We start from the raw sequence: 14,355 nt of genomic DNA, 5'->3' as shown, positions 1-14,355 counted from the left end.
AAAAAACTGGATTTTTTTTGTTCATGATTCGATTATGCGAAGGCCCATGCAAACTTCGGATAATCGAGTCTGGACTGTACCCCTGACTCAAAGCGGTTTTGAAAACGCTCAAAAATCTTTTTTTTTTTAATTTTGTTGGATTTCAAAAATAACTCTAGATTTTTCCCAGTGCCATCAAATTAGGCCGCATTCTTACAAACGCGAATTGCTAGATTTTCAATGTTTAAAAATGAACATTTCGTTAAATATTTGACATATTTCAATAACAATCTATCTCAACATTTTTTAATGCCAAAAATAAGTTATTTAAATCTAATCTAATGCTGGAAAGTCTTGTGATAAGATTACGCCCCAAGTACTTTTCTTGTCATTATTAATAATTGCAGTACATTCGAGAACACCCGAAAATGTATTACAAAAATTAAAGCGGCCAGCCCTACTGCGTTGTGTTTAACGCAGAGAGGATTCTGAGAACGGATCACATTTCCCAGAATCTACAGGGGAGGAAGAGTGCGTGGACATACCGTACCAAACGCTCCTGTTAATGATTGCATTGGTGTTGTGTAGAGTGTATAAAGTGTACTAATAGCTTGAGTAATAGTCATTTTATAACAATAAAAAATATTAAGAGATTACGATTAATTGATTGATAGCAAGCCACGTCTTGTGGGGCGAATCGGGACAGCTATTTTAGCAATGTTGCAGCCTAACAAAATTTTTTAGTGGTTTCGGTTAGACCAGGTTCAGAGCAACATTTCCAATTTCGAACCTTTCAACTGCTCTCAGACTGTAGTCCCGATTTGCCCCAGTTGACGGTTCAGTAACTTCAAACTCACCCGTCGGCTGAAACGGCGACACCCCGATCGGATTCTTGGGACTTCCGTACGAGTAGCTGAGCTGAGCAGAGTGATGATGATGGTGGTGATGATGGGAATATCCGTGGTGCGCCCCATCCTGGTGCCCACCCGCTCCCCCTACTCCTCCCCCACCGTTACCTCCAGCCCCTGCACCACCTCCCGCCTGCTGTTGCTGCTGCTGCTGGTGTGAAACCGGCGGCGGCAACAACGCCACCTTGATCGGTTTCGGCTTGCACGTGAGCGGATCCGACGGCGTTCCCGGCGCGGACGACCCATTGCTCGCCGTCTTGGAGTAGTCCGTGGGGACATTCTGCTGCTGCTGGGCCGATGAAACCAGTGAGTCTGAAACCTTGATTTTGTAGTCCGCGGCGTCGGTGTCGGCCACGTCCACGTCCGAGTCCGAGGCGGTCACCTTTTCGGCGCACTTTAGATCGATTTCGACGGTTTCGGCGATCGGGGGAAGGAGGCCGTTGGGCAGTCCGGACGAGGAATCTTCCGCGATGACCATCTGCTGCTCGTCGTCGGACATGGTGGCGTCTTCGGCTTCGGGAGCGGCCGCCGCCGCCGGGCGAACCGTGTTGTAGGGGGCGACCGTGATGGGAATGTTGTCTGAGGGGGGTTGCTGTTGGTTGGGGGTTGTTGGGACGGTTTGGGATGAGGGTTGATGTTCCGAGGGGGTGGTGGGACTCTTTTCGTCGAACGAATCGTTGCCATCGAAAGAGTCCATTCGGCCGCGGCCGTCCTTTGCGGAGGAGGACGATTTGCGACGATCTTTGGAGCACCATTTCCACTCGGGATGCGCCTTGAAGTGGGCCTCCTTGACCTCGCTGGCCAGTTCGTGGTATTTGGTTTTCTCTTCCGGCTTGAGGGCGTACCACCACTCGCCGAGGATCTTGCTGACCGTTCGGTTGTCCTGGTTCGGATGCTTCTGGTGGACCAGCGCTCGGTGCCGCTTCGAGAAGATCATGAACGCGTTCATGGGTCGTCGAATTTTGGCGTCCTTTTTGTTCAGCGGACTTGGCGGGGGTTGGCTATCCTTGGAACCTGCTCCTCCTCCTCCTCCTCCTCCTCCTCCGGCGGCCGCACTGTTGGCCGCTTGCAGCGCCGCACTGCAGGACTGAGTTCTTCGCTTGACCAGCGAATCGGCCTCGGCTTTGCTGCTGGCCGTACCGCCACCTAGATTCTGAGGTGGGAATGTCCCCGAGCCGGCCTCGATGTCCATCCCGCGGAGCAGCTGGCCTCCGGATCCGGAGCCCTGAAATGTCGTGTTGTTGTTGGTTTGGTTGCTGTAGTTTGTGTTGCTGGCGTTGGTTTTCACGGGCTCTGCTTCAAAGACATCATCATCTCCCTGGTCGTCGTCGCACTCGTCATCGCCGGCGGCCGACGGTTCCGACGGTGGCGGCGTGCACATCTTGACCGTCGGCGACGCAATAATCGTGGTCGTGGCCGCCGTTGCCGCTACCTGCAGCTGCTGCGAGGCCGGCGGATAGCCGCCCGACTGGTGGTGCTGCTGCTGGTGATGGTGGACGTACGCCTTCGAGGCCGGCGCGTGGATTATCGGAAGTAGAGTATGCCATTGAAAGATCGAACCCGTGCTAATGCCGTTTTTTGGCACGGTCACTGGTTGTTGTTGCTGGTTCTGCTGCTGCTGCACAATCGACGATTGCTGAATGTGGATCGTTTGCTGGGGTTGAGATCGAACCTGTTGCAGCCCCGGATCGACAATTACCTGCTGTTGGCTCGGAAAGGTCGCGTACAACCCCGCCGGATGCTGCTGCTGCTGCTGCGAAGCCGACGCCGAGGCCGGTGATATCCGAATCACGCTGGTGGCGTGGCCAGTCGGAGGCAACGACACAATCGGCTGGTGTGGTGGAGGCTGGGCTGGCCTGAGCAGTTCCGGTCGGATCAGTGGAGGCTGTTGACCACCGACTACCATGCCCATCCCTGGACCAACACCTCCCATTCCTTGACCTTGCAGGCCACCACCCCCGTAGATGTTTGGACTGGGCGTGTTAGTTTTGAACTTTCCTCCGCCGCCGCCGCCGTGGGGTTCCGACGAGGACGGGGCCGCAGGACTACCAATAGGCATGAACACGTTCTGCCGGTTGCCGATCGTCACCGGCGATTGGGTGGTGCTGGCCAGGGCCAACGGGGACGAGGCGTGTCCCGTCGGCGACGAGAACGAGTTGCACGGGGTGGCCGAGCGCGAACTGCTGAGCGACACTGTGGGAATAGATTGGAGAGAAGAAATAGAAATTATTTTATAGGTCTAACTTTTCTCTCAGACAGAACTTCTGCAATTAGAGAGGCATAAGTTGCAGCTAAACCGTTCCAGTACTTTTACCCTCTTTTACCTAGTCTCTTCTCTCTTCTGCTGGTTAGCTTCTTATGAAAATATCCCTCTCACTTATTTGCTCTCTTGTAGAACCTCTGCAAAAGAGAGACTCTTACAAAAATTTACTGTTTTCAAAAAATAACGCATTTTCTAAAAAAATTAGAACAGTCCATGTTGGGAGGCAACCACCCAAACAGCTCCATGGAGATGATTGTGGTGTCAATCAACAAATCGCAGTGTGCTACTGTGTGCGATCAACTGTAACTTTTCATTCCTAGTCTGACGATTCTTCAATAAAGACAGTTTTCTAAAGCTCCTCTGACTTCATCAGGTTATGGGCCCAGAGTACGTTCAAGAAGTTTGAAGTTTTTCAAGTTTTCAAGATGTCGGAGGAGAAAATTTGGTTGCTGGACGGAACGAATTTCGGCAACTGGAAGTTCCGGATGGAAGTCCTCCTGGAGGCAAAAGGTATGCTGAATTGCGTGGCCGAACCGCTGGACCTGGCGGCCTTTGCGGAGCTGCAGTCGGACACGCAGGACCAGAAACTGCAGAAGCGGACGCGTCGAGCTGAACGGGTTGCGAAGGACCGGAGCTGCAGGAATCTCCTGGTCAACCGCATCGCCGAGGACCAGCTGGACCACGTGAAGGACGCACGGACGGCCAAGGAGACATGGGACGCGCTGCGTAACACGTTCGAGCGCGTTGGGATTGCGGGCAAGCAGTTCCTGAAGAAGCGGTTCCAGGAACTCCGCTTGGCTGAAGGCGGGGATGTCCCGGCGTTCCTTGTCCAGTTTGACAAGTTGCTGCGGGAGCTTAAAGCGGCCGGCGTGAAGATGGAAAAGGAGGACGTGGTTTGCCAGCTGCTACTGGCGCTTCCCAGGTCATTCAACGCGCTGGTGACGGCGGTTGAAACGATCGAGCCGAAGGACGTGACCCTTGAGTACATCAAAAAGCGCTTGCTGGACGAACAGGCCAAGCGGAACGGTCAAGATGTTCCAAGTGAAGAGGAGAGCTGTCCTGGTGAGTCGTCGTTCGTCAGCAGGAGGAGAAGAGCGCTAAAGTGCTTCGGATGTGGTGGATATGGCCACAAACGAGCGGATTGTCCCGACGGACGGTCGGACGAGATGGAATCGGAAAGAAGCTGGAGGTCTGGTAAGTCTGGCAGAGCTAACGTGACCAGCGAAAACGAGATTGCGTTTGGCGTTGCTACGGGCAACGTTGCTGATTGGTCGTCGCCTACTGTGGGTCGAAAAGTTGAGTGGTTTCTGGATTCTGGAGCGACAAGCCACATGGTGCGGGACAAGTCACTCTTCGAGGAACTGCGGCCGCTGGCTCGGAAGGTGCACATTGCCGTGGCCAAATCGGGACAGTCGCTGGTGGCGGAATCGATCGGCACGGTACGAGTTAGGATGTTGGTCAAGGGAAGGTCGCTACAGGCTGTAGTCAACGATGTGCTCTACGTGCCAGAGCTGCGAAGCAATCTGTTCTCGGTTCGGCGGCTCGAGGACGTTGGAATGACCGTGAAGTTTGCTGGTGGAAGAGTGTCCATTGAAAAGGGAGATCGTATGGTGGGCAGCGGACGCCGATCTGGACAACTATACGCGTTGGACATTTTCCGGCGTGGTGGTGTTGAAGACGGTGGAAAACCATCCTGCGAGATCGGAGGCGGGAAACCTGCGGAAGAACAAGCTGAAGATGTTCCAGCTGATAAGCCGCCACGAAACTCCGAGAACGAAGGCAAAGAGGTGCGGATTGCCGGCTCGTCAGGTAGACAGCCCGGCGTAGCGGAGTTGTTGGAAGCCGAAGACAAGGAGGGACCCAACAGCGCGCTCCCTTCGCAACCAGAACGTGACAACTGCTCTGCAGAAGTGTCCACGAGGCCTAGCGGACGGGAGCGCAAAATCCTGGGTAAGTTCCTTGCAACCGTAACGAGGCTTGGCGGAAGTACTGCTGGTGGACGTTTTACAGATTCCACGACGGAGGACCCCAAGGTGATCCAGGCGAGGGGTGCTGGCGCAGGTACGATTGTCGAAAATCCGGAGCCGTTGGATAAAATGAAGCGGTGCGGTCACAAGAGAGAGGTGCCAAAGCTGCTAAAGGAAACTCGAAGCTTTAAATGGATGTTCAAGATCAAACGTAGTGCGAAAGAGGATAGGAAGCACTGACGATCAAGCTAAGATTGTGTGTTTGAGAGGGAGTGTTGGGAGGCAACCACCCAAACAGCTCCATGGAGATGATTGTGGTGTCAATCAACAAATCGCAGTGTGCTACTAGGTCTATTCCCGTACTGCAGAATTCTGCAATTCTGCACAAAAACGGCAGCAGAGCGTTCCCGTACTTTTCTGCAACAAAAGTAACTTTTTTCTCAGGCAGAACTTCTGCAGTGAGAGAGGTAGAAGTTGCAGCAAAACCGTTCCCGTACTTTTCTGCAAGCTCTCTCTTCTCTTTCTTGTTGAAAAGCTACTACAATTTGGTGTGATGGATGTTGAGTACACGCTTACATAAAATTTGCAAGTTGGGTGAAATCAAGCATTTTACTATTAGTTGTGATAATAAATAATTTTGGGGTAGTTTTTTATGTCTGGTTTTATTGAGAACGATTTTTTTATGTTAACGATTTGAGGCTTAGTTCAGTCATGTAAATCAGCTATTCTCAACCTTCTTCTAGGCCGGTACCCCCTGCCATGTAAATCAAGTAGGCCCGGTACCCCCGTTGAGAATCACTGATGTAAATGATAAAGCGATTTTTTTAGTGTTACTATTTTTACCTGATAAAAAAAACTGAAAGCTTAAGCCATAGTATTACAGCACGGCTAGTACCTCAACTAAAAAAAAATACCGTAAACTGGGGTCAATCGGGACACATGGGGCGAATTGGGACAGCAGTTTTAACCATGTTGGAGCACAATATTTTGATATTTCTGGTTGGTTTCGGATAGAACAGAATCAGGCCAACAAAATGTGTACATCCATTTCCAAATTTAAAAGCTTTAAGTGGTCTAAAAACTGCTGTCCCTATTCAGACTGTAGTCCCGATTCACCCCAGATTACGGTACTATAAAAACAAATTGTTTTAAAAACTTTTAAAAGACACATTTTGTTTGAGTTTAATAAATTCAAATAAATATTTGTTTAGGATAATAACTTTTGATCTTAAATTGATTTTGAATATAATAAATATATGTGTTAAAATAATAGGTAAATTTAATTGGCAAATAATAAATTGTACCTTTAACGGTGCTACCAATTTGTATTCTTATATGAACAAAAAAAAATATTAATGTATTTTTTCGAAATTTAAATTCTGAAACTCCGAAATTCCTGAATTCTTAAATTCTTAAATTCTTAAATTCTTAAATTCTTAAATTCTTAAATTCTTAAATTCTTAAATTCTTAAATTCATAAATTCATAAATTCTCAAATTATCAAATTCTTAAGTTCCTAAATGCTTAAATTCTTGAATTCTTCGCCATCTTGAACCATAAAAAACACACATATTTTGGAGTCATAGTTTAGACTAGAAACTCAAATTTAGATGATCTAGAGATTGGAAATTTTAACTGTTTCTATTTTATTTATGTTTGAGTTTTAAAATTTTTGATACACAGAATTTTTTAATTTTTCTTATTTTTGAAATCATAATTTCTTAAATTTTCTATCTTATTATTTTTAACTGTTGCTGTTGAATTTTTGGTGTTCTGAACTCATAAATATTCATTTTTTTGTTTTTTTTTTTATTTCGATTTTGTTTTCTACCTTTATTTTTTATTTTGAATTTTTAAAATTAAAATTCTTTTGCAATTTAAAAAAAAACTGAAATATTTAGTTTATAATTATTTGAATTTTTAAGCTTTGAATTTGTGATTTATTATTCTTTTTTTATTTTTCATTTTTAAAATTATCAAATATCTAATATATGTTTTTTGAAAATTTCTCAATTTGAAAATATTATTTTTAAAAAATATTTTTAAATATGGATTTTATAATTTCCAGATTTCTTAATTTAAGTGTTTCAAATTTTTTGAGTTTTTGATTCATTTTTTTTTTAATTTTGGCAATTTTGCTACGTCACCGTTGTTCTTTCGTGTGACATCCAGTCATAATTTATTTATGTTATTATGAATAATCTTTCAAACATTCTGCAATTAAAACATGTGTTGGTCCCTTCTATATAAAACCTTTGTTTGTCTTTTTTTAATCATATTTCAAAATCAAATCAAACCATCCACATTAACGACCCCCGGGTCTTTTGTGGTATCTATTGCAAGTTTCTGCTCGAACCTGGGAGTCCGAAGACTTGAATGGGGAGAGCACCCAAACCTCTTTTACTCCAAGGAACCTTCCACCACAGTGTTTGGACTGACGACCTTTGGATTGTGAGTCCAACCGCCGCCAGCGATTCCACCGGAGTAGGCTTGGTTTGGTGTGTTGTTTGTACTTATGGCATGGAGACGACTCCTACACCTGGAATGACTTAACGGCCTAACAACCAAGGCCGGGACCGACATTTTACTTCCTCATCCGATGGAAGGTTGCAGCAGATGGGAATCGAACCCAGAATCATCCGCTTACAAAGCGGACAGCGTAACCATTCGGCCACGCACTGCTTTATATTTATTAAACGTAATTGCCACTCTCATTTGTATTTTTTTTTACCTGATGTAAAAAATTTGAGTTGTTTCTAATATTAATTTCTACCTAAGCATAATTAATTTCTAGTTACTTAATAATTAATACATCCTTGATTTTTTAAATAAAATGTTGTACTGCATAAAAAATAATATCCCCGTTATAGAGGTAAACTTAACTTAAGAATTCTTTTAATTACTTTTTTTGTGAACTATTTTTTTAATATTTTGAAATAATTGAACAACTTTAATACCCAATTTGAGTAAATCCACTCAGCTGTGTACAATATTGCAGAAAAAGTACTGGAACGCGCTACCCAGGCAAAAGTTTTGCGGTTTCTCTCCTTGCAGAACTTCTGCAAAAGAGAGAGATGAAGAGAGCGAGCTGAAAAGTACGGGAACGTGCTGCAAAAAAGTGACTTATGCTGGCTGCAGAATTCTGCAGAAGCTGCAGAAATTCTGCAATTCTGCAAGTACGGGAATAGACCTACTGTGTGCGATCAACTGTAACTTTTCATTCCTAGTCTGACGATTCTTCAATAAAGACAGTTTTCTAAAGCTCCTCTGACTTCATCAGTCCAGACCCGATTATATGAAACATCGTTATCCAATGTTTCGATTATCGTCGATCGATTTCGATATTTTTTTATTTTCTTATAAGAGCAATTCTCTACCAAAACCGGAAATGGATTTTATTTGCATTTTTTGATTTGGCTCAAACTTTGTGCGGGCCTTCCCTATTACCAAATAAGCTATTTTGCGTCATTGGTTCACCCATACAAGTCTCCATACAATTTTGGCTGCAGTCCATACAAAAATGGTATGTAAATATTCAGACAGCTGTAACTTTTGAGTGAATTTTCTAATCAATTTGGTGTCTTCGGCAAAGTTGTAGGTATTGTTGAGGACTTTTGAGAAAAAAAAGGTACACGGAAAAAAAATTGCAGATTTTTTTATCAACTTTTTTCACTAAAACTCAATTTCCCAAAATACGTATTTTTTTTGATTATCGAGATTTTTTGATATGTTTAGGGGACAAAAATCCGCAACTTTTGAGCCATAGAGAAACATGGTCAAAAAATCTGCCGCCGAGTTATGAATTTTTGAAAAGATAGTGATTTTTGTAAAAAATCGAAGTTTCATGCAAAAACAAGTTTGACATTATTTCTTAATGCAAAATTGAATTTGCAATCGAAAAGTACTTTACAGATTTTTTGATAAAGGGCTCCGTTTTCAAGATATAGCCACCGAAAGTTTGATTTTAGCGAAATATTTGAAAATATTTTGAGATTTTTTAAATCAAGACTAGCATTTTAAATGGGCGTAATATTCAATGTTTGGCCCTTTTAAAATGTTAGTATTGATTTAAAAATTTTCAAAATATTTTTTTCGAAAAGATCGGAAAATTTCACGAATGTTTCATGAATTAACATTGATAATCGGACCATTAGTTGCTGAGATATCGTCATTAGAAAATGGTGGTTTGTTTTGGTGAGATTAAGAAAACTTCAATTTTCGTGTTTCTTTTTCTTAAAGCGGCTCTATCTCAGCAACCCTAGGTCCAATCTTCAATGTCTCTTAGACAATTTTATAGCAAATTTTCTGAACTTCTCAAAAAAAATATTTTTAGGAATGGTCACTATTTTTAAAAATTGAAAAACTGCAAATATTTCGCTAAAATCAAACTTTCGGTGGCTATATCTTGAAAACGAAGCCCTTTATCAAAGTACTTTTCGATTGCAAATTCAATTTTGCATTAAAAAATAATGTCAAACTTGTTTTTGCATGAAACTTCGATTTTTTCCAAAAATCACTATTTTTTTCAAAAATTCATAACTCGGCGGCAGATTTTTTGACCATGTTTCTCTATGGCTCAAAAGTTGCGGATTTTTGTCCCCTAAAACAAATCAAAAAATCTCGAAAATCAAAACATACGTATTTTGGGAAATTGAGTTTCAGTGAAAAAAAGTTGATAAAAAAAAAAATCCGTGTACCTATTTTTTTCTCAAAAGTCCTCAACAATACCTACAACTTTGCCGAAGACACCAAATTGATTAGAAAATTCACTCAAAAGTTACAGCTGTTTGAATATTTACATACCATTTTTGTATGGACAGCAGCCAAAATTGTATTGAGACTTGTATGGATGAACCAATGACGCAAAATAGCTTATTTGGTCATAGGGAAGGCCCCCACAAAGTTTAAGTCAAATATTTGATGAAGATATTTTCATATTTTTTGGTTTGAAGCTTGTTTTAGGGTCAGAGTTAAGGTGTCAAATTAAGATCTTTACACAGTAAAAAAATCTTGGTAATATTACATCTGTGGAGGGGTACATCTTTAATGTCATAAAAATGCGTAATTTTAGCTCTGAAAATGTGTAATTTTCCACTTTTCTGATGTTATGCCACTTTTTCATTCTAAATTGAGGTAAAATTACAACATTAAAGAGGTAATATTCAACCTTCCAAAATTACACCTTTCAAATTTCCTGTGTAGTAATAATCCGATTAACAAAACTTATGTTGATAAAAGATTAACACATGAAAGTGAACTTTTTAATTAAGCTGAAAAGTATCTTTTAAGGAACACTTTTTTTTCCTTGGTAGAACGTTTCGTCATGTTTGAAATTTCTGGACACCTCATCTTGTTTAATCAATTATTTGAAAATAATTTTGTATAATGAATGTCAAATCTGTGCTTTAGATTAATTTTATAATATCTTATTTATATGCTAGAGTCAACCTAAATAAATAAACGAGAAATGAGCGTGCCTTTTTAAGACCTACAAATGCCGTTCCTTGAAAATTTATTCTGAATTTTATGTTAAATAACCTAAAAAGAGTGTCTGGAATTCTAAGAAAATTAAGACACCTTAAATGCTAATCAGCCATTTTTTTTTAATCGGGAATTGAATGAGCACATGCGATGAGCAGGAGCGAGCACGAGCTACCTGTTAATTCCTAATGCTCATGAATGAGCGAGCACGGCTTCTGGCTCGCTCGCTCATTCGCAACCCTGGGGGTATTCAAAAACACCCAGAAAGCAAAATAAAATTTTAATTAATGATCCTAGTAATGATCCATTAAAAAAACTCCAGATTTGTATTTGTTTTAAACGTGGACAATCACCAACCCTCTAAAAGTGTCCACGTGGTTTATGGATGACCTCTTATTTTTGTTGATGAAATTAACAGCAAAAAGTAAATACAATCTATAAGCTATTGTGTTTCATATGTTTATAGGACTATTAAAAAACTCTAGAATTCAAACAACGACCTCCTAAAGTTTAAAAAAAAAGAAAGACAGAAAAGGGTCAATCGGTTTTTTCACAGTGCATCCCCGTCGAGTCGCCATTTTGAAAGCTCTCTTTCTTCAGTGGAATCGTGACACACGTTTTGATAATAGGTCTATTCCCGTACCTGCAGAATTGCAAAATTTCTGCAACTTCTGCAGAATTCTGCAGCCAGCATAAGTCACTTTTTTGCAGCACGTTCCCGTACTTTTCAGCTCGCTCTCTTCATCTCTCTCTTTTGCAGAAGTTCTGCAAGGAGAGAGGCCGCAAAACTTTTGCCTGGGTAGCGCGTTCCAGTACTTTTTCTGCAATATTGTACACAGTTGAGTGGATTTACTCAAATTGGGTATTTAAGTTTTTTTTATTTTTTTTTTTTTAAAGGGATTAACAATAATTGTAATTGAAAAAGGTTTTTTTACGGGGACTTATTTTTTTATGCAACTCAACATTTTATTTAAAAGATGCTTATGCTTAGGTAGAAATTATACATTAGAAACAATTCAAAACTTTTACATTAGGTAAAAAAATAGAAATGAGAGTTGCAGGTACGTTTAACAAATATAATTTAAAAAAATTACAAACAAAGTTTTAATAAAGAAGGGATCATAAATACATGTTTTGATAGCAGACCATTTGAAGGATTTTTTATTCAGGATAACAGAAATAAATTATGGATGTCATATGGAAGAACAACGACGACGCAGCAAAATTGAAAAATATTAGAAAGTAAATGAATCACAAACTCAAAAATAAGGAAACACATAAATTTAGAAACTCGGAAATTAAGAAAATCATAAATCTATGTATATAAAAAATTTCGACGGTTTTGTTCGAACGCGAATCAGTTGAACACGGAACGTCGGAACGAGGTGCTTTTTGTTGCGTTGGGTTCGTATAAGTCCAAGGAAGGTTCTTACGTCAAAAAGTGACAACTTTGGCCACTCTGGAACCGATCCCGGAAAATCTGCAGATTGTATGGAAAAAGTTACGTAAAATCAAATTTTGATTACAGGAGGCTGAATTGGGTACTAAAGCTCTATGTCAATTTTTATGTACAACGGTAAAAAACACGATTAAAAACCATTTCTGATCACTTTTTTTCATTTTAATGCAAAATATTTTTTTTGACAAGACAACATTTTTTCGATGGATCAACTATGGTCCCCTTGGAACGAGCTGTCAAGCAGGAGCTTTTCTGTCAAGAAGGACCGCGAGGATAATTTTTTCAAAATTGATTTAAAAATCCATTTCAAACTCTTTGTGCTCGTACAAAGGGTCATTGTACTCAGAAAAATAAGCTTTATCGCTGTAAACAATAATATCAGCAATCTAAACTTCATTTTAGGACCCAATTAGCAAACAAGCAAGAAACGTCAGGAAACCTAAAAAGGGCAGAACGAAGTTTGCCGGGAAGAGCTTGTGAAAATATAAAAAAAACTGATATTTGTTAACTGAGAAACTAAAAAAAATAAATCAGGTATTTGAGAAATTTAAAATGCAAATATTTATTTCAGAAAAAAATCACAAATTCAAAGCTTATAAATTCAAATTATTCAAAATAAAGTAATTCTAAATATTTAAAATTAAAAAAGTTTAGTTACAAAAAATCAAAATAAAAAAAAAGGTTGAAAAATATTAAAGTTAGACCTCAAAAATTCAAAAATTTTGAATTCGAAATGAACAAAATAAAAATTTTGAATATTTAATAGTTCAGAACATCAAAAATTCAAAATTAACAGTTAAAAAATAAATAAAAAAAAACAAATAAATTTTGTAAATAAAAAAAATTGATTATTAAAAATAGATACAGTATGTACTCTATTATCCGAAGACCTTTATAAAATTGCTAATCTCTAAATCCTCTAAATATGCATTTCTAACATAGAATATGACTCCAAAATAGGTGTATTTTTTAATTATTCAAGATGGCGGCATTTAAGAATTTAAGAATTTAAGAATTTAAGAATTTAAGAATTTAAGAATTTAAGAATTTAAGAATTTAAGAATTTAAGAATTTAAGAATTTAAGAATTTAAGAATTTAAGAATTTAAGAATTTAAGAATTTAAGAATTTAAGAATTTAAGAATTTAAGAATTTAAATCAATTTAAAATAATATAAAATATGATGTGTAAACAAAGTAACTTATGTTTCAGCAAAAAAAAAATATGGTCATTTCCGGCTGGTTCCCTCCTTGACTTGATACATAGTTTAACTAACAAGTACCCAATTTTAACAAATTATAAATTATATAATCAATTATATTTATTATTTGTTTGGTACAGCCTTATACCTTTTTTATGATTCCTTCATTGAAAGTTCAACAAAATACATTTAATATTTTGGTTCATATAAGAATACAAGTTGGTAGCACCATCACAGGTACAATTTATTATTTGCCAATTAAATTTACCTATTATTTTAACACACATATTTAGTCTGTTTAAAAACAATTGAAAATCAAAAATCATTTCTCAAACAAATATTTATTGAAAATATATTAAACTCAAAAGAAATGTGTCTTTTAAAAGTCTTAAAACCATTTTGTTTTTATGATACAAATTGTTTGTTGGGTTATTAGCCATGCTGTAATACTGGATTTACTTATCAACTTTATTAATACTAAAAAATAATAAATTCGCTACATCATTACATTAATGAACTAAGCCTGAAATCGTTAACATAAAATATTGTTCTCAATAAAACCGGACATTAAAAAAATATCCCAAAATCCATCAATTCCAAATATACAAACGTCCCTTCAAAACATCAAATTTATTACAACTACATAATAATAAAATGCTTGATTTAACCCAACTTGCCAATTTTATGTAAGCGTGTACTCACACCAACTTGCAGTTACTTTTCAACATGAAAGAGAAGAGAGAGCTTGCAGAAAAGTACTGGAACGGGTTTGCTGCAACTTCTGTCTCTCTCATTGCAGAAGTTCTGCCTGGGAGAAAAGTTACTTTTGTTGCAGAAAAGTACGGGAACGCTCTGCTGCCGATTTTGTGCAGAATTGCAGAATTCTGCAGTACGGGAATAGACCTAATGGTGTGCTGAGTAATTGTCAATGTGTGTGTAACGGGTAGCCTCATACAGACTCAAGTGCTGGAGACATTCGCAAATTATCGCTTGATATTTTGTTGCCAGGAGCAGTGACTTAGGCAAGTAACATCAAAATTAGTTGAATAATCGATTTCAAAACATACGATTGAAATATACTTACTCAAACATCTGATG

The 14,355-nt window shown here is 39.4% G+C and overlaps 1 protein-coding gene across 6 annotated transcripts in view; it reads right to left on the bottom strand.

Annotated features, from left to right (window-relative positions):
* Positions 1-14,355, bottom strand: part of LOC6049547 (putative transcription factor capicua) — a 90,005-nt gene that overhangs the window by 36,587 nt on the left and 39,063 nt on the right. For all 6 annotated transcript variants that reach the window (XM_038264848.1, XM_038264850.1, XM_038264852.1 and 3 more), the window contains exon 7: positions 837-3,080. In XM_038264848.1, coding sequence (XP_038120776.1) covers positions 837-3,080 — 2,244 coding nt within the window. The remainder of the gene's footprint in view (positions 1-836; positions 3,081-14,355) is intronic.

The sequence above is a fragment of the Culex quinquefasciatus genome, chromosome 3 (assembly GCF_015732765.1).
Source record: "Culex quinquefasciatus strain JHB chromosome 3, VPISU_Cqui_1.0_pri_paternal, whole genome shotgun sequence".
NCBI lineage: Eukaryota > Metazoa > Arthropoda > Insecta > Diptera > Culicidae > Culex > Culex quinquefasciatus.
Note: the sequence above shows the minus strand (reverse complement) of the source record. Positions and strands in the feature narration are given on the sequence as shown.